The 23,876-nt window shown below is 43.0% G+C and overlaps 1 protein-coding gene across 5 annotated transcripts; it reads right to left on the bottom strand.

The window, feature by feature from the left end:
- Positions 1 to 983: 983 nt before the first annotated feature.
- ccdc120a (coiled-coil domain containing 120a) lies at positions 984 to 22,636 on the bottom strand. 5 transcript variants are annotated; one of them, XM_067527894.1, is made up of 12 exons: positions 15,113 to 16,363; positions 12,541 to 13,997; positions 12,169 to 12,337; positions 11,871 to 11,985; positions 11,667 to 11,794; positions 11,350 to 11,463; positions 8,710 to 8,851; positions 7,895 to 7,951; positions 7,607 to 7,664; positions 6,644 to 7,443; positions 4,834 to 5,116; positions 984 to 4,760 (listed from the first exon to the last, which is right to left on the bottom strand). In XM_067527894.1, the coding sequence occupies exons 3-12, from the start codon at positions 12,214 to 12,216 to the stop codon at positions 4,655 to 4,657; spliced, it is 1,851 nt and encodes a 616-aa protein (XP_067383995.1). In that variant the 5' UTR covers positions 12,217 to 12,337; positions 12,541 to 13,997; positions 15,113 to 16,363; the 3' UTR covers positions 984 to 4,654. The 5 variants fall into 5 exon arrangements, with proteins under 5 accessions (XP_067383995.1, XP_067383996.1, XP_067383997.1 ...); XM_067527895.1 differs by having other exon boundaries at positions 13,744 to 13,997; XM_067527896.1 differs by having other exon boundaries at positions 13,764 to 13,997.
- Positions 22,637 to 23,876: the final 1,240 nt, after the last annotated feature.

Genomic DNA, 23,876 nt, shown 5'->3' with positions numbered 1-23,876 from the left:
GTCGTCCGGTGGAAAGGACAGAAAGAGCTGTGGGTCATCACCATAGCTCATCTTAGTTACAGACACGTTATGCTATATTTTACTTTTCTTTTGTAGTTTTTCTCATGTTTTATTCATCCCTGTCTTTATCTACGTTTAATTTGTTTTGTAAAAAAAAAAAATACAATTTAATTGATTATCTTTGATTTTTGTAAATTAGCCTCATGGCCTTTTAAGCTCATACTTTTGATGTGTTATTACGTACTTATTCATTTGTTCTTTGTTTTCTTTCATCACCTTTTCAATCATCTGTAAATATGAACTTTATATTTGCATTAATGTGACCAAGGGTGATTTGAAGTGTGTGTATGCAGATACACACACTCACCCTTTTCCTATAAAGCAGTTTATAGAAAAAGACTACCAGAGGATGCTCAAAGTTAAAACTTTAAATTCAAGGTAACAATTTACACACTGTGAATTATGAGCCAGAATCCATTTATTCTTGGTTACAAAACTGTGATAAAAGTACTATGCAACCTCACCCAATGTATGTGATGGAATGCACCAAAGCAAGAATTCTCTCTAATTTTTGAACAATGACAAGTAGAGGTTCCTGAACTTAAAACTTAGTTACAATATTTCACAAACTGTGAGATTTAACAAGTTGTACAGTAAAACAATTGTTTACAATTTTATGTCAAGGTAAAGATTTAGAAACAGCGACTGTATTCAAATGTAGTGTTTAATAAAATGAGTTTTGTTTTTAAATATATCTGTGTTAAATGAAATGCTGGGGGAATGTGCTCCCAACAGATGTGTCAAGGTTCTTATTAAATTTATATTTTTCTATCACTATCCGCATTGTTTGTTTTTTTTTTATTTACACATGGAACTACATTAATTTACCTGCAGCAGGTGTCACAGTCAAATTAAAATTGAATTAAATCTTTCTGCAGAATCAATATTAAAACACAGAAAATATGAATGTATTACATGGGAAACAGTGAAGTCTTTATTTAAAAATGTTTACAGTGTGTCATTCATTTATTTACATGTTCTTTTCCTTTTTTAAAAATTTCCAACAAGTGAAATTTCAGAGTGAAAAAGTACAAATGACTCAAAAAGATAGAAATTGATTTTTACACAAAGTACACAGTGCACCTGAATGCATCACAGCCGAGACAACAGCTGTCCTGGATGTGAAGGGGAACACACAAGACCCCTACCTGGTCTTCAGGAGTAATACTGTTACTATTACACAAGTGCAGTGCAGTGGCAGGGCTGCTGCACAGAGGTTATGGGGGAAGGGGGCTGTGAGGGTTATTGTGTAATAACACACCTGATGTCACACTTAAATATATTTCATTTAAATAAAAAAAAAAATCTATCTTCTTCAGCAGAACATTAAACATTAAAACCTTAAAATATAAATCAACAAGCAGGACTTATTTCCAAGTTCACTCAGAAAATTGCACAGAGTTTGGTTCTAGGCTGGTGGGAATGCAGGTACAGAGTGTTTGTACTGCACAGTACTTTACTCAGAACTAACGCTGTGTTACTGCTGACTATCAGAGTTTTACATGCTGGTACTGCAGTTCTTAGATCTACATTTTCCTTCTAATTCTAATTTGTTCTGCTTTGGTGTGAAACCCGAGTTAGAAGAGGCGCATGGTACTAATGAAGCAGCGGTCACAGGACTGAAGGTATCACCCAGGTGTGATGTAATGAAACACAGTTTCCATGTTTTGACCTTGGGAATATCTAAATATCCCATCTTGTGATAATCAGTTTCAGGTGAGTGCCATTTAAAATCTCAGATCAAACCTGCTTGTTCTCAGGTCGAGACTACACAGTATCAGACGGATATCGGGCCAATAACAGTCTGAATTGACAGCTAATATCAGATAATGTGATGTGGTCTGGAGCTGCCATTACTACAGATTTTGGTTCGAACTGAACAGACGACTGTTCAGAAGTGTACAAAGGTGAGGCTCATGTCTATTGGTTAGGTGAGGACACCAGTTACCTTTTGCAGTGACATTGCAGCTTTGTGCTCTGAAAGTGACAAGATTTTAGAGCAGTGTTCTCTCAGATTAAAGATGGTTTTAACTGTTGATGTGTATGTTTGCAGTTTTTCAGATACATTTCTGCTTGTGTGTTTTTACTCGCAGAACCACGACTAGCTAGACCTGGTTGACCATGTTTCCTACATGTCATGTGATCGTGGCTTGGTTCGAATGGAACTGGAGGTCAGGCTGGTTTGTACTGGTTTCTGTGGAGCTGAAGGACCTGATTTTAGAAAACTGAACAGATTTAGGAGTTTTTGGTTTAAGGTGAAGGGACAAAAATAAAAAAAATAAAGTAACAAAAACTCATTTTGTTCACGTCAATTCTGTTTTCATAAAAGTTCTGTCAACAAATGGACCAACACTGTGACACTGTCATCTGATTGTCGCTGCAAAATTATTTTTATCCTGAAATACTTGAAACACTCACATCCTGTGTCCTGTAAGACATCCTCTTATTGCTCTCACACTGGATCTGGATCAGGTTTGTGACCGAGTCTTGCAGGGACTAAAGACCCAGACCAGATCCAGACTCAGTGAAAATCAGGAGGATGGTTTAACATTTTGGCAGATTCAGGAGAAACAAACTAAATCAGAGAAAATATTCACACAATCTTAAAGTTCAGTTTTACTGAGCTTTCTGTTTCAGGCATCAAGCTGGTGGCGCTGCAGCATCAGGAGGTTTGATTAGTCCTGATCGGACCGGGTCATATGAGCTAAAATAAAGTGGATCAGAATTTGCTTCTGTCTTTGTGTTCAGTCTCAACCTGCTGTCCTCAGACAAAGATTGTTGGTGAGGGAAGATGCTCAATGCTGTAATTGTTTCTGTAGATCCGGAGTGATCCAACAGAGTGATACATCTTCACTGTAGAGGATCCGTCACAGTTTTTCTTTCTCTCTTAATTGACGCTGCTAAACATCTTCTGTCTGAACCAGGACCAGAAAAACTCAGCCGATGTTCCACTGGGTCACAGACTGATTTTCTCCAGTTACTGGATCAGATCCGACTCTTGATCAGATAGTGCAGATAATCTGTGTTAAAGGCTCAGATTAGGACCTAAATAATTAATCAGTACATCGCTGGCCGTAACCCAAAAACGAACTTGAGGAGTTGCAGCAGGTGACAGTTTTCTTTCGCTGTACAGGTCTTTCAACATGCAGTGAAGATCTGGAGCCTCAGCGATTTGTCCTTTAATTGAATATGGAACCTAATGATTAATTTTTCTTTAACAAATGCTGCTTCTTCATGGAGACAAAGTTAATGAATAAAGAAGCTTCAGTTGTCTCTCCGCGGACAGATTGTTGACAACCATTGATCAGCTTCACTTTGTTTCTGAATTGGAAATGATTCCAAACTGAGATCTGAGTGTCTTGTCTTAAAATCCTTAAACTCTCTCCTTCGTTCCACGTTTACATGAAAATGTTTCTGATCACCTTCCTGCTTTCAGGCTCTGGGGCTTTACTGTGAACAGTAAATTTTACTCTGGAGGACATTTATCACTGCAGACAAGTAATAAAAAGTGCTTCTTCTTCTGACGGATCTGCAGAGACTGGTTGAGTCCTCACCAGAATCCAGATGAATTGAGCTCTGGTTTGTTTTCCCCTTTGGTGAAGTTTGATTGCTCAGGTCTAAACACAACAATTGCAGCCAGGTGTGGACCAAAACAATCACACAGAGATCCTTTTCTCAATGTGTTCGTAGTCCGATACCAAGAAAACTCTGAAGTAGTTCATTTGTGGTGAGAACGTGATCTGACCTGGGTCAGCTCATCTTCTTTACAAAGTGGTAAGTGGCGTTTTAGTGTTCGTGCTCTCAGGTTCTTGGTTTATTGCTCAGATAATCACTGTGGTTATGGTTCGTGTACGTTTCATAGTATTTTCTCAGTAGTGCCGAACAGGCTCCATTTCCTGTGTTGCCCTAGATCGGTTTGACCATTGACCAGACAAAACTATTGTCACATGACGTCTCCTGACACATTTTGGTTCACTTCGATTTTTCGGTATTTGGAAAGAAACTAAAGCACAGAGAAAACAGACAAACTGGTTCAATGATTCAAATCAGAACAAACAAACTACATGTTCTGCTGGTAGACCTGAACAATCTGCTGCAGAACTTTGAGTGCAGAAAGTCAAAACTGTAAAAACACCTGGAGAAGTTTCTGTGCTTGTTTCCAGTGGACTCACCTGAGAGATCACCTGACATGATCTTTTAATCGTTTTAATCTGCTGGTTTCTGGACTGAGCTGGTGAAACATTTTATCGTCACCAGAAGAATGTAAACTTCTGATAAGTCCTGATTGTCTGAGCAGAGTCTGATTAAACACTGAAGAGGACCTGGGTCAGGACAAAACCTGAAGCTCAGTTCAAAACATGTTAGATCCAGCAAACGTTAAACAAAGATAAATTCTGGCCCTGATAACCAATTCACAAAGCTGGACCGGGTCCAGAGCAGGGTCAGCTGACACAGGTGGATCCCTGACATGTGTTTAATCCAGGGGGAGGGGGTCATGGAACTGGTTCAGGATTAACCCTGGTTTAACTTTTTGAGTTATCCAGCCTGGACTGGTCTGTTTATCTGCATGTCTGTGTTTAGAGTGGTGGGAGACTCAGACCAAGGTCCCAGGTGATGGTTGGTCCACGGTTGTATCTCTGGGAGTAACTTCCTGTTTCTGAGGTGGGAAGGAGTCGTGATAGAGTGAGCCGTCCACAGACCTGAGAGAGAGGGAGAGAGGGTCAGGTACAGATGATCTAGCAGGTGCATTTCCACAGCTGAGCGGTCACCTACCTGCCGTGCAGCGGGTGTCCATGAAATGTGGCTGAATGTGGCAGTGTCTGTTTGTGATGTGATTCTGTGTGGTGATGAGTTGTTTCCGTCTGATAGGTTGACTGCTGGGGGACGCCATGAGTTGTCCGTCTGCGCTGCAAGGCTCCGCCCCCACCTGCCTGACCTTTGACCCCTCCATTCACCTTTGCACTGACTCCTAAGGTCACTCCTGAGCTCAGCTTCCCATTGGGCTGGTTCTGGTGGGTGGAGCCTATGGTGTTCCTCAGGTACCAGTCCCTCAGACCTGTCAATCACATATCACACGTACAGGTAGTAGAAGTAGTAAAAGTGCAATTAATCCACTACAAGTACGTTACAATTTTTCCTCAGGTTAAGGGATTAAGTACATGTTTTAAATTCTACTCATTCCAATAGTGTGTAAAAGCTGGAGTCTAAAAAAACCATAATGTAGACAAGGCCAGAATGAGGACCATGGTGTCACCAAAAAACAAGTGAACCTCAGAAAACCCCTGTTGTCCAGTTCTGGTTTTGAAGAGACCCATTCATTCTGATGACCTGGTGTTTTAGCCAACCAGGAGTCATTTAGATAGAACAGGAGCTGCTCTCCATTTTGGGGACAAACTGAGTGGTTTTGAAAAACCTTTAATGGTAATCCAGGTCCCAGCAGGTGGTGCCTGTTGCTCCTGCAGAGAACCAGCAGATCATTCTGCAGCAGACGGTTTCCATCTCTGCTGCAGTGACCAGGATTCATCTCCACAGCTGGAGTCCTGGAGTGCCAGGAATGGTGAGGGGTGCTGCACCCAGATCTAGGCGCTCTGAACAACTGTTTTAATTGTAAAACCTGTCCGTTTCTATTAACCCACAATATCCACGAGTAGTTGTCTGCTGATTACTGGACCATAAATGGTTCAGATGTTTTTAATCATGTGATCTGACTTCACATTCAGCAGGCTCACTGTTTAACAGCAGATAACTCATTTGTTTATGTTCCGACTTCTGAACATTAGAACTAGGAGTCCGGACTCCGAGGATTAGGATTATTTACAGTCAGCAGCAGCTTAACTCAGCACTGACAGTGACACTTTAACACAACTGTACAGTAGGTGATGTAAAAAATAATTTAAACTGTCACACAAACTGACTTTCCCAGAACAAAAAAAAAAACTATTCCATAACTGAATAATAACAAAGAATTTCTACAGACAACAGAGCGAGTTGTAAAAGTACCTCTCAGCTCAATGTGAAGTCTGCTCTCCCCCTGGATGATTATGAAGCTGGGCTACAGGCTGCTCACGAGTCCACTCATCAAATTTACAGAATAACTCTGGACAAACTGACCACGTATTATACATTTAAAAACAGGAACTTTCTCCAATGATAAAAGTTCAGTACTTGATAAACTGGTCTGAAAGCAGGATTACATTTTTACCAGCTCTGACCTTAAACTCTCTGCCAAACCGCTGGTTGGCTTGCAAGGCATTCTAGGATAGCTGGCTACCATAAGTTCACACAAGTCAGCTCCCAAAGCACCCTGGGTAAAACAGTCCAAGAGGGAATACTTCAGTTATTTGATGAGTAGTGGGTTTGATGTGAACTTTGAACTGAACAGAACTTTGGGTTTGACAAATTATTGAGAACAGAGAAGGACGCAGACTGAGAAATGGCTTTATTGTATAGTGGACCTGTTTTAGGATGGACCTGTTTCATGGTGGACTCATTTTAGGGTTGACGACCCGTTCTACCACTCACTCACTGACTTGGGCATTTCAGGTGTTTGGTTGTGATGTAACAGGAAGAATTAGGTACACACCTTCAAGAGCCAGAGCCTTGTGGAGGCTCCTGGTGGCCTCCTCCAGCTGTGCATCCTGGCTGAGGGGCAACTGTGGTGGCCGTGGGGGCTGCAGGTGGGGGTGGGGGTCAGGCTGGATGGTTGTCAGAGTAGGATTATTTGTATCACACTGGCTCTGCTGCACAGGGAGGAAGGGACCGCAGGATTTGGTGCGGGTCACTTTGACCCGTCGTAGGTCAGCATGGTAGGCAGGGGGGACTTCGGGGGGTTGTTGGGATGAGTAGCCATTGTAGAGAGGCTGGTGCTGGGGCAAGACTGGCTGCCTGCTGCTGGGCTGGGACTGCTGTCGCTGCAGCTGCTGCTGTTTCCCCCAGATGTAGTCCAGCAGGACCTCACTGTAGCCCCCTCCCCTCCCACCTCTTCCTCGCCCTGTTCCTCTTCCCCTTACTCCCCCCTCAGTGGGTCCATTATTCGTCCTGTTCCATCCATCCATCAGAGTCTCTGAGCTCTTAAACACCCCAGAGGTATTTGTTCCTCTGGACCCCCCCATACCATTTACCCACAGCCCCCCCTGCTGCTGACCCCCCTCCACATCTGGAGGGGTGGTACTGTCTAGCAGGCCATCTGAACTGTTGCTGCATCGAGCTGCATTACTCCTGACCCCCCTGTCCACAGCTGCTCCTGGATCAGAGGGGCCAGAGGATGAGGAGTCCTGAGAGTGAGGGAGAAGAGGAGGATGAGGATGAAGAGGAAGGGTGGGTGGGTGGGATGTAGGCAGGGGGAGCGCTTTGTGGCTCTGAAGAGTCTCTGGATGGTCAGATCTGGAAGGGGAGAGGGACAGTTATGGAGAATCTCTTCAACTGTGACTTAATGAACGTGATTTCACTGTCACAGACATTTTGTCCTCGATTAATGTCCAACATTTGACCTGAAGCAATAAATTAACAGACAAACCTGCAGAACACAATGTGTCCCTGACTGTACCTGTTGTGCAGAGCGTTCCTTGTAGTTTTGCTCTGGAAGAAAACTTCAACTGGAGAACCTGCAGAGACCAGAGGGGAGTGACGTTGAGACAGACAAAAATCTGGCAGAGACCGACCGATTAGATTTCTGCTCTTATTCCACTGTGAGGACGTGTCTCTAAGACATTTTGTATGTTCCTCCCAGCTTTAAGAGTCAGTTTGAGGAATCAGAATTGACTGATGTCAGAATCAGGTTCAGATCGGAACCAAGTTCAAATCAAAACCAAGTTCACATGTGGGGGTATGTTACCATTGTCGTGTCCCGTAGAGTCGGATGTGGAGCTGCTCTCTGACCTCACACTGTCGTCTGCAAACAGAAAGAGTTTCAGAATAAAAGCAGGAAGATGCAGGTTTTCCTGTCTCTGTTCTCCTGCAGCTGCTGGACCTATTAAACAGGAAGACAGACTGTCCCACACTCTCTGGCCAATGTGGACCAAGTCCATGTGGCCAAATGAAAAGTACATGGGTCCATGGTGGTGAAGCTGCAGCTCTGGGGAATCATCAAGTATTTGAAAACTCATTAGGAGTTTAACATCTGGCCACAGAGAAGTTACCACAACTTATGGACACAGACACACCTAAAAGCTTTAGGTTCAAGTCATAGAAGTAAAACTTCTGTTTTTGATAAACAGGGGTCACTGAGTAAAAAATGCTACTGATAACCACTCATTTCCGGTTGCTCCTTCATACTAAAAGCATTCTATTCTTAAAACAGCAGTGTTGTGAAGCAACAAAGCTATACAGTGTGTAGTGTCACAAATTTTATGGAGGATGGAGGGAGAGGAACCCCAGAGAGGCTGAACAGGGCACCTATTGACTCATATGTTTCGAATGAGCATTTGTACCAAAGTTTTTAAATCACTAGTTGTCTATAAATTTAACCAGAGAAAAAACTCTCAGAAACCAGCAGGTGAAACTATGCGATGTTTCTCCTGATGGAGCCCAACATTTACTGTAAATAAAGACGTAACGGAAATCATTTTTACCCAAAACACAGCTCAGAGTTGCACCATTGTGAGAAAGCTTACAGGGAATACACACACTCCATGTGAGCGTTTGTGTTACCTGTGTGGCAGCCTCTGTGCATTGTCCTCTTGCCGTGGTGTATGTGTGTCTGAGTGTGTGTGTTGTGTTCAGAGTCACTGTGTTTTCTCAGAGCTCCGCTGAATAACGTTTTCTTTGGCTTTGTACGCTGAGAGTCTTCCTCCTGCAAACACACAGGTAACACAAAGGGGAGTTTAGAGCATCATCATCATTTATGTCTTTAATCAAAACAATTATTTGAAGGCATGGAGAGTGCCCAGATGTGCACAGATAAAAAGCCTTTGACCTCTCAGCCTGTGATAATAAAATTAGTTTGGCAGGTCTTCCTACTTAAATTTTTACATTCTGAAATAGTTGGTTGTAATTAAAAGTATTTTTGTACCATCTGACCTATGAACTTCCTGTGTTATTAGCCCAGCTATAATTTACATTTTCACTAATTAAACACTTTTGAAACACTTTTGATTCTTATAAAAGGCGTTCCTTCAGATGCTGCTCATACAGTATTGTTCAAAATAATAGCAGTACAATGTGACTAACCAGAATAATCCAGGTTTTTAGTATATTTTTTATTGCTACATGGCAAACAAGTTACCAGTAGGTGCAGTAGATTGTCAGAAAACAAACAAGACTCAGCATTCATGATATGCAGCGCTTGGAATTGGGCAATTAGTTGAAAGGGCTGTGTTCAAAAAAATAGCAGTGTCAGCTGTTGACTATACAAACTCAAAACTATTTTGTACAAAGGTTTTTGTGTCTAGGATTTAGCATCCTGTGAATCACTAAACTAATATTTAGTTGTATGACCACAGTTTTTTAAAACTGCTTTACATCTGTGTGGCATGGAGTCAACCAACTTGTGGCACCTCTCAGCTGTTATTCCACTCAATGATTCTTTAACAACATTCCACAATTCATTTACATTTCTTGGTTTTGCTGCAGCATTTTTGATATCAACCCGCAAGTTCTCGTTTGGATTAAGGTCCAGGGATTGGGCTGGCCACTCCATAACATAAATTTTGTTCGTTTGGAACCAAGACTTTGCTCGTTTACTAGTGTGTTTGGGGTCATTGTCTTGTTGAAACAACCATTTCAAGGTCATGTCCTCTTCAGCATAAGGCAACATGACTTCTTCAAGTATTTTGACATATGCAAACTGATCCATGATCCCTGGTATGCGATAAATAGGCCCAACACCATAGTACGAGAAACATGCCCATATCATGATGCTTGCACCACCATGGTTCACTGTCTTCACTGTGTACTGTGGCTTAAATTCAGAGTTTGGGGGTCATCTCACAAACTGTCTGTGGCCCTTGGAGCCAAAAAGAACAATTTTACTCTCATCAGTGCACAAAATGTTCCTCCATTTCTCTTTAGGCCAGTTGATGTGTTCTTTTGCAAATTGTAACCTTTTCTGCACATGCCTTTTTTTTTTTTTTTTTTTTTTTTTACAGAGGGACTTTGCGGGGGATTCTTAAAAAATAGATTAGCTTCACACAGACGTCTTCTAACTGTCACAGTACTTACAGGTAACTCCAGACTGTCTTTGATCATCCTTCTTCAATCCATTTTGATGGTTGTCTTCCCTTTTCTTCCATGTCTCTCTGGTTTTGCTCTCCATTTTAAGGCATTGGAGATCATTTTAACAGCCTATAATTTTTTTCACCTCTTTATAGGTTTTCCCCTCTCCAATCAACTTTTTAATCAAAGTACGCTGTTCTTCTGAACAATGTCTTGAATGACCCATTTTCCTCAGGCTTTCAAATGCATGTTCAACAAGTGCTGGCTTCATCTTCAAATAGCGGCCACCTGATTCACACCTGTTTTTCCACAAAATTGATGACCTCAATGCCAAACTGCAATTTTTTTAACACACCCCTTTCAACTAATTGCCCAATTCCACAGCCTTAAGAGCTGCATATCATGAATGCCGGGACTTGTTTGTTTTCTGAGAATCTACTGCACCTACTGGTAACTTGTTTTCCAAGTAGCAATAAAAAATATACTAAAAACCTGGATTATTCTGGTTAGTCACATTGTACTGCTATTATTTTGAACAATACTGTAGGTGAGACAGAGTGTGTTAGAGCCGTGGTAGCACATTTACACCGGTGTTTTACAGGTTAAACAATTAAACATCATACTGCTGAGTTTAGTTTCTTCACTGTCCTCAGAAATTGATTATTATCTTTTAGGGAATTTTATGTGTCATTTTTCCAATATGTTAGTGTTTCCAAACCTCTAAACCTCACATTAATATGACATAACTACTGTGAATAGCCTGTGAAAAAGATTCTTCCTCATGTCTGCAGGTAACTCATATTTTCTACATTTCCTAAAGACAACAAACAGCTCTGGAGGCCTGTTTGTTCTGCTCCCAAATCTTAAATTTTACATCACTTTGATACCAAAATATTTATTTACCATGTGTAGGCTTATCTATGACAAACTCAAATTTGCTGATATTCCGTTTTATCACTATTCTCTTTGTTGCAGTAGTAACACATGTGATCTCACTTTCTGCAACTCTCGCTTTGATGAGGACATTACAATTGTATGATCTGCATACATCAGTAGCACATGTTAAAGAGAACTACATTCAAACCATTTGATCTGGATGTTTTTCAGTTCACCCAAAAAACAAAACTATATCCTTGCCTCTGCTCTACACTTCCTGTTCCCTTGGCGGGATGTGCCGCCCCTTCGTCGGACAGAGGGAGGTTTTTCTCCGGCTTCCAAGGGGAAGTCACTGGGCATGGCACCCGTCAGCTCCTGACAACAAAGACACAAGAAATCACGTTAAATTAACTGACCACACAGGAACCAGAGGTGCCCAGAAGAAGAACATCGGACAGATCTATACTTGTCCTGGATGTGAAGAGCTGATGGGTCCAGAAGCTATCTATAACAGCTATATCAGAGATTACATGTGGGGGAGAGGTTTCACATTTGCTGGTTGATGTGATGTCACTCACCGCCTCCTGCAGACAGATGCGTCTCAACTCAGCTAATCGCATGCTCAGCAGAGCCTGCAGAGTGCGCCTCCTCTCCTGCAGCTCTGCCATTCGCTGACTCAACTTCCTGTCTGGACAGGAGAGGGGGTCTGCAGAAGTAACACACAGGTAAGTCATGACTCTGGAACACAGACCTCAGGTCAGCCTGTCGTCATTTGTTCTCACCAGGTGCTGAGATGAGTTGACCTTTGACCTCCATGGCAGGTGTGTCCCATGTGACCCCTCCTCCTCCCTCTTCACTGCTGGACTCCTGTTCTCCGCCCCACACACTCTGACTCACCTGTGTAAAGAGGGAAACGGGGGGGGGGTACGTTTTTTAAGTCATTCTGATCTTCGCATATTTGAATCTTAGTCTGCTGAGCTCTGTAGGTTTCAACCTGAAACCACTTCATTGCATTAACCCATGTGCTCATTTCCTCCAGTCTCCTGCACCAAACACCAACATCTGTAGGCTGTTACTCACTTTGTAACTAGGTTCATAAGAGCTCCAGTAGTTTACTCCTGCTGCCATCCAACAGCCAAACCCTGACTACTTCCTGATGGCTTCACTGGTTAGCTGTTAGCTGGTGGTGCAGCTGCAGTTCTATGGGCCCTTTGACCGTCCTGCAGGTGCTGAAAAACCAACTTCAGAGCTGAGGGGATAAAGACAAGAGAGCAAGGACAGTTAGAGAATCATCATTGGTCAGTAAAACCTTGTCTCATCCTCTGATTCCAGGTCATAGAAAATTGAACATTTCTGAATTCTGGATAAATGATAAGGATTCTGAAATAAAAAAAGACAGGGTATGGGTTTACAAGATGGCAATTAACTAAAAACCAATTCACAGATTTATACATTTTGATCCTGGCTTATTCTGATTGCTAGAACCAGGACAAGCTGAGCCTCCCCTCGAGGTTTGTTCACATGATGCAGCACAAAAAGGTCCAAACTTGCTCAAGCTGCAGAAGCACAGAGAAGCTGCCAAAAGACGACTTCGGCTCGGGCCCATTTCTCTGTGTTGATCAAAGATTCATGACACATCCTGTGACTGCAGGGCCACAGCGGACGTCCCTGAGTACAGGACATGAGGCCAACAGGAAACAGGAAGCAGGAAAAGGAGAGAGAGTTTAATCAGGAGGCTTCAGAGGAAAAGTTACATAAAGCTGAAAGAAGAAATGAGTCCAGAGTTGAACAACAGAACATACAACTTTACAGATATTTTACATCAGCCTGTAGTTTTGATAGTTCCTGGTTTCACCTTCACACGTTTTTCACCCAGACTCAGAATGTAGCCAGGACAAAACCAGACCCAAAGCAATCACAGCAAACTCAGACACAGTTTCCTGATCTTTTGTAGACTAAAGCTCCAGATGTTTCAGGATTAGTGTGAGGTTTAAAACAAGACGCAACTAGCTGGCACACCACTGCTGAAACTGTTTCATGGCTCTCAGTGCTGCAAAGAACACAAACAAGATGAGAGCTGAAGGTTGTGGGCTAAAAACTTAAATTATAGTGTTTATGGGATACAGGCCAAAAACAAAGGAGATTAAAAGGCTTAATACCAATATAACACATGATACAATTAAAGTAGTGTTTTAGTTGTCAAGGAGATCAGGCATCAGTCCAGAGTGATGTCAGTGAGGAAGTGGACCAAGAACTGAGCCTGTGGCACAGCGATGGAGAAAATTGGAGCTGATCATCCAGCTGATATTTTCAGTGTATTAGGACCTGCTCCTGCTCTGTCTTGGTCCTTTTTGTGATGGAACTAAAACTGCTATTGATTCTTACAGAAAGGTGAGCATATTGGTTCAGGCATAAAGCCATCCGATGTACTGAAACAGTGCACCTCTAAAAGGGGTTTTGGGATCAAAACCAGAATCAGTTTTTTTCTTCAATGCACCCCCCCACCAAAGCAGACCACCCCCCAACCTGTGTAATTGGACGTAATGGAATTTAGCCTCGTCACTGCAACATAAGACTTTCAGTTCAAAGTTGTGGCTTTAACTGCAGCTTACCAAACTGCAAATGGGCCCCCCCACACACATACATTCCTCTGACCTGCAGAGTCGAGTTCAGACCTGCAGCATTTGTTGCTTCAGCTTCACCCTTTCACTGCGGCTCACAGCATCAGCTCCTCAGCACCTCATCACTAATGTTAGTGATGAAACAGGTTCCAGAGAAAATCAACTGTCTCTTGAAACTGTCCAGACATGTCCAGAATTCACTTGACCCACTGGTTCTTTATGTTGTGATGCCATCAGGACTGTACCCCCACAAACCAGTCTGACTTCAGAATCCCACTGCGGTTTAGACTGAAAATAAAAAAAACATGTTTTTGTCCTGGAGTCAGACTATGTCATGATGTCACAACACAAACATTTTCTGGTTACGTTCTCTGCAAAACACATCTGCACTGGAGGAGACACACACCTGCACTGGGACAACATGCAAAGTCCACATAGAAAGCCTGCAGCTGGCTGGGGGTTCAAACTGAGGATCTTCATGACAGCTCTAACCATCCTCCCACCGTACTGCCCAATAAAAGATGTTTTTCTCATAATGTTGTTTTAATGTTGATTTTCAATTGTTCTGGGGTTGTGTTCAGTTTCAGAGGTTTCTAACCTGAATCCAAACCGGTTTTATACTCTTTGCTGTTATTGATCCTCACTGGTCAATGTTGTCAAGGCACTGGTTTCATGTTGAGCTTTATTTTCTGCCAAAACATGCTCTGACCATTAAACCAAAGAAGATGTCACTGAACTCCAGCCATTTTTGAAACTGGTTTCTCTGAACCAACTGACTGGGAACTGCACCAATCAGTACCAGTATTTAGGGGTGATTTAGTAAAGACCAGAATGATTTACACAGACAGGGACTTGACTATGTTGGGGAGGGATGTTACTCTTACCTGCCCACTCCCCTCCCTGATTTCTAACACGGAGCAAATTCACACTGTGGAAGATTAAAAGCTGCAGCTGCACATAAACACATGCAAATACAGGTTTTTCAATATTCAACAGGCTGCAGTAGGAAAACGGGGGGGGGGCTACATGTGGAGTGTTCTGTAGTCCCACAAACAAACCAGAAGTGTCTCCTCTACAACCCCACGGAGTCTCAGTGGTTCCACAATGACTGATTCCTGGTCAAAGACACAAGCCTAATGAAGTACAACCAAGTACTTCAACCAAGAAACATACAAACATCCCCACCGCGCCCACCCCACATCACATAAGATCAGAAGCAAGCAACCGAACATAAAAGTAAAAAAGTTCAAATACTCCCTTAGTCTGGAGGAGTCCTGGACAGACCGTGGGGGCCATTCCCTGTCTATCCCCGGGCAAACATTTTCTTTTTTTCCGCACATGATCACTGATCAATGAGAAACAGATGATCAATATATCTGTACCGGAGAAAGAGGTTTGAATACCTGCGTCTGATCCATCCAAAACATCTACGCTGCCCCGGGAAGAATCCGAAAAAAAAAAAAACACCAAAAACCCGGAGTCCAAACGGAATAAATCCGGAATCCAAGCGGCGTCACTCGTTTAACTTCGGTGAAAACACTTTAAAGGCGTCGGTCGGTTCCGTTCACATCGGTTCGTCTCAGTGAGTCTCCGAGTCAAATTACCTGCACCGGGAGTTTCCGCCCTGCTACTTCAAAATAAAACGACAGCAACGTTACACCCATGAGCTTTACAAAATAAAAGCCTTTTAATGCTACAACTGCAGAATTAGATTTTTTCATTTAAATTAAGTCACGTTGTTTTTTCAGACTGACAGTGTTTCACTATTGAATATTTAAGAAGTTTTACAGTGGACTGCATGCAACAAACAAACAATAATCACAAACTAAACTAAATGATAAGGTGTTTTTTAATTATATTTGACACAGATGTTTCTTAAGATGTAAAGTTTGCTGCCATCTTATTTTGCCTGAGAATTATATCTCTTAACTGGTTAATGAGGTCATGTTATTAACATCCGATTGTAAAATCAAAAATATATGTTTATTATTGCTCAGAGGAAGCAATAAATGTGATACAGCTGCAGACTCTATGATCAAACCAGTATTTAGTAAAGTCCTACTGGATTCATTCTCTGAAGGGCCTGATGGATCAGCGGTAGACCATTGGGTTCGGATGCAGAAGGCGTAAAAACTCATGCCAAATCAACGTGCAGAACACGTTCTGCTTTGGCGATCCGTGAAGGGACAAGCCAATATCTATTGCTGTACTGGATTCATTCTCTCAGGTTTTAAAGTCCAGATATGAAAAGGAATTCTTTTTAAATCAAGCTGTAATAAAATGTTTTAAAATAACTTATCAGTGAAAGTCTCCTAGTCCAACTAGTAAAAGTTAATCAAATGTATTTATAAATACAAAAAAACTGAATAATTTCTTTAACACGAAACTACATTTAAAACCATCTGAGTGTCTAAAAGTATCCAAACTGACCTTGATTCTCAGGATCATCTCAGGAGTTTTTAGTTATATGATCTGAGGGTCTGAGGACGGCAGTCACTGTTGTCCACATTATTCACTGAGGTTACTTTGAATTTTTCCTTTTGTCAGTCTGAGACTAAAGATGAAGTAATGTGTATTTTATTTTGTAAATCTTCAAAAACTGAACTCTTATTTTGGTATCCCGACCAAGATGTTGTCCTTCGTGTTTAAGATTTGGCTCCTCACAACAGCCCCCTCCTAGTCTCACCCCACCCCCAACACTAGCAGCTTTATTATAAAAACAAAAGACCCCCCTGCTGGGACCAGTTCACACCTAAAACAGTCAAATGAAGTCTCCTGTCTTTCCTGTGTTGGTTCAGAACAACACAAACAAACAATCTAAGACCAGATCCATTAAAGTCTGTGCAGATGAGAAAGGTCAAAGTTCAGAACAACCAGAACCAGGGCCCAAGTGGATCAGGAGAAGCTTCACACCCTCACCTGAACCATCAGCCCCTAACCAAGAGCCAAACACATGAAAGAAAACCTGCAGCCGAGCAGCTCCCACAGTTCAGACCAGGTGTACAGAAAAGGATCATACTGAAACTGAGCCTTGTGTTTTCACAGGTTCTTTCATTAATGTGAACTAAATGTGAACTAACTTTGGCCTTTTTAAATGAATAAATACTTCAGTTCCCATAGCACACAATCAACAAGACACTTGATGTAACCCCCCCAGTCCACTACAATAGGATGTGGCTTGAACAGAGCAGACTGTCCAAGTCCATCACCTGTTCACTACTGACTGATTAACAGAGTTTTAAAATCATCGTTACTGAGGCTTTTGGAATCCACACATTGCTGGAATCTATCGACCACCTGCAGTATGCCTACTAGCCCAACAGGTCCACTTCGGATGCCATTGCTGCTGCCATCCACTACTCCCTCTCTCATTTGGAAAATAAGGACTCATACCTGAGGATACTTTTCATAGACTACAGCTCCGCTTTCAACACGGTCATCCCCCACAAACTCACCCACAAACTGTCCACACTTGGTCTACACCCCACCCTCTGTGACTGGCTCCTAGACTTTTCTGACTGGCAGGCCTCAGTCTTTCAGGATTGGTAACAGGATTTCAGCCAGCATCATCACAAACATTGGCACTCCACAGGGTTGTGTACTCACCCCCATCCTCTACACCCTGTTCACCTATGACTGTGTCGCCTCCCACAAGGACAACTTCATCCTGAAGTTCGCGGACGACACCGCAGTGATAGGACGCAGTGCTGGCGGTGACGAGGCAGCCTACAGGAGGGAGGTGGCCAGTCCTCACCCTCAACACGGATAAGATGAAGGAAATGATAGTGGACATGAGACAGGAGAGGAGAACGCATCAGCCACTGTTCATCCAGGAGCTTGAAGTGGAGAGGGTGAGCAACTTTAAATACCTGGGTGTCCACATCAGTGAGGATCTCACTTGGACACCTAACGTCACGCAGCTGGTCAAGAAGGCCCAACAGCGGCTGTATTTTCTGAGGAGCCTGAGGAAGATTGGCATGTCGTCTAAGATCCTCAGCAACTTCTACAGCTGCGTCATTGAGAGTGTCCTGACCAACTGCATCACTGTGTGGTACGGCAGCACTACTGCCATGGACCGCAAACGCCTGCAAAGAGTGGTGAAGACTGCACAGAAGATCACCAGGACTCCACTGCCCTCTCTGCAGAGCATCTACCACCGCAGAGTCCACAAGAGAGCTGCTTCCATACTCAAAGACCCTTACCACCCCCAGCACGGACTGTTCACACTTCTACCCTCAGGACGGAGGTACAGAAGTGTGAAATGCAGAACCTTGAGACTGAAGAACTCTTTCTTCCCCTCTGCCATCAGACTCCTAAACAGCTGACAGTTTGCAACCATGAACATAACATAACTGTTTACATGGACACAACTGTTTACATTCAACAACATTTTGCGTCTGCACATTCAGAGTTGCACTACCTCACCTTTATTGCCTTATTGCTCCTATTTTTTACTTTTTCCTCTTATTTTTTTATTTCATTTGTATTTTATTTTATTTCTATTTTTCTTCCTATTTTTATTTTACTTAATTTATGGCATTTAGTGTGGACAGAAAAGTAAGAATTTCATTGTGCAGGGAAACATGCTTTCTGTCTGTGCATATGACAATAAACACTTCTACACATCTACATAGTAGAAACTGTGCCAAATCAAAATGCGGACAATGATCCGCTGTGGCGACCCTGCACTCACAGAATAAGCCGAAAGGACAAAAAATAAATAAAAAAATACAAGTGACAAACGTCATCTTGATGTTTATGGCTCGTTTACCTGACACTGAACTCTGAAACCTGAACCCTTACGGAACTACTCTTCAAAGTCCTGGATCAGCTGACAGATCAGACACAGGACCATTTAATAAAAGTTTATTTCAATCAGTCAGAGAATACAGGATTCTGCTGGACTCTGGAGGACAGCTGGCCCCTGTGTCTTCTTAAGGTTGAAATCCAGAGCTGGTCTGCCTGGTTGAACTGGTCCATGGGAACATGAACTCAGTTGATCAATCAGAGCAGCCGGTGAGAACTGGTTTATAATCCAGGACCAGAGAGTAGTTATTAGACCCAGCGGAGACGAGGATCAGGTCTGTTATCAGTCTGATGTGGGATATTTTTACAGCGATTGGTAATTCGAGTTTCTCTGTGTATGGACTGAGGAATGTTTGTGTTTCTCACATTTCCTGTTATCTTCCCTCTCGTCTTAATTTGGAGGAGGGTTTACAGGTTGAAAACAGATCTGAAGTGGGGGGAGGGTTGAGCAGGAGGTAAGAGCTGAATGATAAATCTGAGAAATTCAGATTTTTATCCTTCTCCGCTTCCTCTGTCTCTGTGAGGAGACAAAGTGCACTTTCTGTTGTTGATGCTCTTATTCTGAAAGGACTGTCACAGTTCTCATGAACATCTTATTTTAAACACATGGTAGTCTGAGTTCTGCCCATCTACCCCCCTCTGATTGGCTGGAGGCGTGGCCTCCATCATCACTTCTAGCCAATGGGAATGCCCCCATGCTGGGACTGCAGATACAGTAGTTCTACTATGATGTGTGAACAGAATGTTTAACGTAGCCTGAAGCAGCTACTGTAGCTTAGCTTTAGCCCAGATAACGTAGTTTCAGTTGAGGAAAATTATCAATGGGGGTCGAGCTCAGAACCAGCAAAAAGATGGTGGCAGGTTTCAGAGAAACCATGGATACACCGCCACCTCTCTGCCCTGCAGCTGCTCACAGTACTGCAAGAAAAATACCCCTGCTGCCCACAAACCATGTTCCTAATTGAGCCATCTGTTAGGGACTTTTAGACTAATTCTTGATTCTTGACCACCACAGATGAGACACGGAAGACAGACAAGTGTTTTTGGCTCATGCACCAGGTGATTGGACACCATGTTTCAGTTGCTGTTGCTATGGAGTCAAACTGCAGCGAAATGTCACTGGTTCCACAGCAGCTTCACTAAGAAACTTCTCACTAATGCGCTGATGCTTCTGCACCAGCAGCTGTTTGCAAACACACAATTGATGTACATCAGTCATCAGTCCACGTAACCATAGGAACGCCTACACCATCACTGTGCGAACGGGTTCAGGTTAGAACCAAGATGAGATTTAGGGCTGGGGGGGGGTACTTGCAGAGAAAGATAGCAGTGTGTGTGAGCTGAGGATGAATGTAGGTCAGGCAGGAGATTCTCAGCCTGGCAACTGTGAATCCCCATGCCTGATTGGCTGAGAGCTGCACCCAGTCAACCAATAACCTTTCAACCTTCAGGGCACTCTGTGTGTGTGTGTGTCTCTCACACACATCCACACACACAAAAAGAGTGATGTTTAGGTGACATCATATTGACACGGCAATGACATTGATGTAACAGGTGAGTGGGCGGGGCCACAGAAACAGGTGGGGGTCACAAGTTTTTTACAGAACTGCTTTTTTCTACAAGTCCCAGAGAGCACTGCACCGTGAGCTGTCCAATCAGAGAGAAGCAAAGTCTGTTGCTGTGTGCCAGTAAGCAGAATCAGAGGAATTCTTACATTTGGATCAAAACATCAGAGTTGGGTTCTGATTGTCATGTGACTGCTATGTCACTTCTCTTGGTGAAGGCATCTCTATAGCAACAGCTGTTGAGGATTATAAGAATGTAACATCTGAAATAGCTGATTCTCAAGGAGGAAAAGAAACATCTGTGACTGGTCTGTGGTGGTTCAGGTTCAGTACTAGTGTCCACGTGTCGGTCCTGTCATCTACTAATGGGTTTATGTCACATACAGAACCACTGCTGACCGGCAGTTGTAACATGATCAGCATCGCTCATCACCTCACTGCCTGGTGCACCAGTCCACAACTACATTACCCATGAGCTTCAGCAGCTGTTACCATGGAGATGACCACATTGGTGGGAATGAGGGTCTGAGGCTGAACTTGACTTTACAGAAACCACAGAATTTGCAGCTTTGTGGTGAAATGCATGCTGGGAGTGACTTGATGAGGGGCAAATGTTGATCATGTGACTTATTCTCCTCTCGTCATTTTCTGATAATAAAATATTTTTAATTTTCTTTTACTCTGACGAGCCAACAAAAAAATCATATTCACATTAAAGATTTCCAGCAACAGGCAAATACCCTCTAAACTGGTAGTTTGTTTCCAGTCATAATACTGATCTGGGATTATGACTGGTGGACTGAATGATGGACAGTTAGGGTAGGGTTAGAGTAATAGTGGATCATCTGACCAGGGGAAATTAATTATATTAATAATAATCAAAGTGTGTTTTGAATCATTCTACAGGGCTCTGAAGTCCAATTCCACTGCACATGTGAGGGGTCTCTCGTTTATCAGTGGACATGACCACAGAACACTGAACAGACTGACGGACACTAAAGGTTCTCAATATGAAGGTGTCGGCTTGAAATGGACGTGTTGATTGTATTTAACGGAAACATCAACTTCCTGTTTGGGGCTCAGGCCAAATAACCACATCAGTGATTGTCCTAAATAGTCTGCAGAAATCATATTTGATGGCCAAATGAGTTTTACTTTCCATACCTCTTGTGTCTCTCAGGCTGCAGATTTTCAATTTACGCCAACAGGAAGATCCCACTCTGCCTTTCTTAATATACATAAAACCCAACTCCTCCTGCAGATCTCATCAGTGTTCTGTTGTTGAGGCTCCCAAGCAGCAAAATCAAAACCTCCAGATAACCCAAAATACAGCATGCTCCCTTAACCTCCCAGCCCAAAACTCTTCAGCTCAGTGATCCCACGATGGTGGAATAAGCTGCCACCTCTGCACACTCAGCCTGCAGTCCAGATAAAAAAAAAAAACTGTTGAAGAAGAAACTCTTCTGCAGCTTCTGACCTATATTGTATTTAAATGTCAGGACTGCACCAGAACCAAGACCGGATATTGTGTTTACAGTTTAAATCAATGATATGAAAGATGAAGATGTAGAGAAAAAAACAGCAGCAGGTGAAGAGTCATGTAACCATCAGGTTGTACTTAGTTACTTAGTTAGTTCCACCTGGTCTCTGCCTTCACCTGAGTCCGTGGACCCCAGCAGACCCCAACACGTGTCACACACCTGACACGAACTGGTGAAACCAAACACAGCAACACACACGGTTACACACAGTGAGAACTGACGCGCGCTCGGCAGACACGTGGCTGGGTGGGGACACAAAAACAACAACACGTCTCTGATAAAGCAGCTCATGTCTCATCATCACAAATGTAAATGATTAAAAAAACTTTAGTGAGGTGGGACTGTGGGACAGGAGGACAATGCACCAAACTGCAGGTAGATCTCCGCTGATTCCTGATTCGGCCGCACATTCCGCAGGAAGCAGCCACCGCAGCAGCGGCAAGTCAAGAAAAACTCAGTGCCACTGCCCGTTTTTAAAGTGTCTGCGGGTTCAGATGATGAAAATGAAAATATCAGGAGATTCTGAGAGAATAAGAAAACGCTTCAGGTTAGTTTTTCCATCTTCGTGCCCCCGCCTTGGATCCGCGCAATCTTAAAACGAACAACTTTCTAACGGAGTCTGGTGTGCGGGTTCCTCCCCGCAGGACTTACCCTGACCTGATTGTTGATATCTTACCTGGTTCAGCTGTACTTTCCCCTTTCGATTTTCCACCCGCGGCTGGATTTGACCCTGTGGCTCCTTTCCCCACAGAAGCTGCTGCTCCGATCAGCTGATTGTCTCCCGCTGTGGCTCACGCTCAGGTGTGATCGATAATCTTCATCCTCCTCCTCCTTATCGATGCAGCTTCCTGTCTCCGCTCCATCAGCACCACAAGGCCCGCTCTCAGCTCAGCGCGCCACGGGGACCCGCACGTTCACGCCCTCGTCCGTGCGCGCTCACAGTCAGAGCGTTCAAGCGGATACATGTTGCCCTTCTCTTCTCTCAGACACCCCCGGTGTAAAGGGCCTTGATATGATTAAAGATCTGGAGGATTAAGGAACAATGTGGTGTTTTCATGCAGCAGCAAAACAGAATAAAGTTAAACTAAAAACCATCTTGATAAAAGATGGAACAGCTCATGTTTTTATTTCCATGTTTGAGCACGTTTACAGTCATAAATCCTTCATAACTGTACATCTGGGTTTAAAACAGCTGCAGGCTCGGGTTAAATATTTAATATTTTTAATATTTGAACTCATAACCCATAGATCCAGTTTTGAGTAAAATGAGAAAAAGCTTTTTATTTTCTGAATTCAGCAGATATAAAGGGTTATACCTGGAAATAATCCTGCTGCTGAGCAAAATATGGATTATAAACATCTATGTCCACGTGGAGTCAAACAATTATTTTTTCTGCAGGACGAACCAAACAGATCCGATTCTTATTTAAAGCTGCAGCTGATTAAATCCACTTTGACACGTGATGTTGGAAGGTTACATCCATGCAGAAACAAAGACGTTTGTTGTTTCTACAAACATTTCATCTAAATTCTTTATTAAAATACATTATTAACTAATAAACAATAAACAATTATCCAGTTTATCCTGTTTAGGGTCACAGGGGGATGGAGTCTCTCCCAGCTGTCACTGGGTGAGAGGCGGGGTCCACCCTGTACACATCTCCACTCTGTCTCAGGGCCAACACAGAGACACATACACAGACACACAACCATTCACACTCACATTCTCACCTACATGTATTTTAGAGTCACCGATGAACCTAACACACGTCTTTGGACTGTGGGGGGGGGGGGAAGCAGAAGGAAACCCACACAAGCACAGGGAGGACATGCAAACTCCACACAGAAAGACTGCAGATGGTCAGAGACTCAAACTAGGGACCTTAGAACCATAGAACCACCACAACTGTGGTGCATCATGGAAATATTGTTTCCCTGGTTTTACAACAGTTGGTCAGATCAAGAAAAGCCTCCTGGAGGTCCGTGTCTCTGTGTTAAAGTCAACCATCAGGAGAAGCCTGGGCCAGGCGACATACAGAGGGTTTACCACAAGATGGAAACAGTGACAGAAACTGGAAGAGTAAATTAGAGCTTGTTAAAACCCATAAAAAGCCTCTAGAGGTCTGAAACAACATGTTATGGACAGATGAGACCAAGATCAACTTCTCTGCAACAGGATGATGGGAAGAGAAGTCTGTAGTCAGGCTAAAAGTGTTTTTTTGGTGAGGGCAGGTATGGCCACCACAGGAACTGGT

Source organism: Channa argus, chromosome 13, assembly GCF_033026475.1.
Source record: "Channa argus isolate prfri chromosome 13, Channa argus male v1.0, whole genome shotgun sequence".
Taxonomy (NCBI): domain Eukaryota; kingdom Metazoa; phylum Chordata; class Actinopteri; order Anabantiformes; family Channidae; genus Channa; species Channa argus.
The sequence above is the reverse complement of the archived record's forward strand: the minus strand, read 5'-3'. Positions and strand labels throughout refer to the sequence as shown.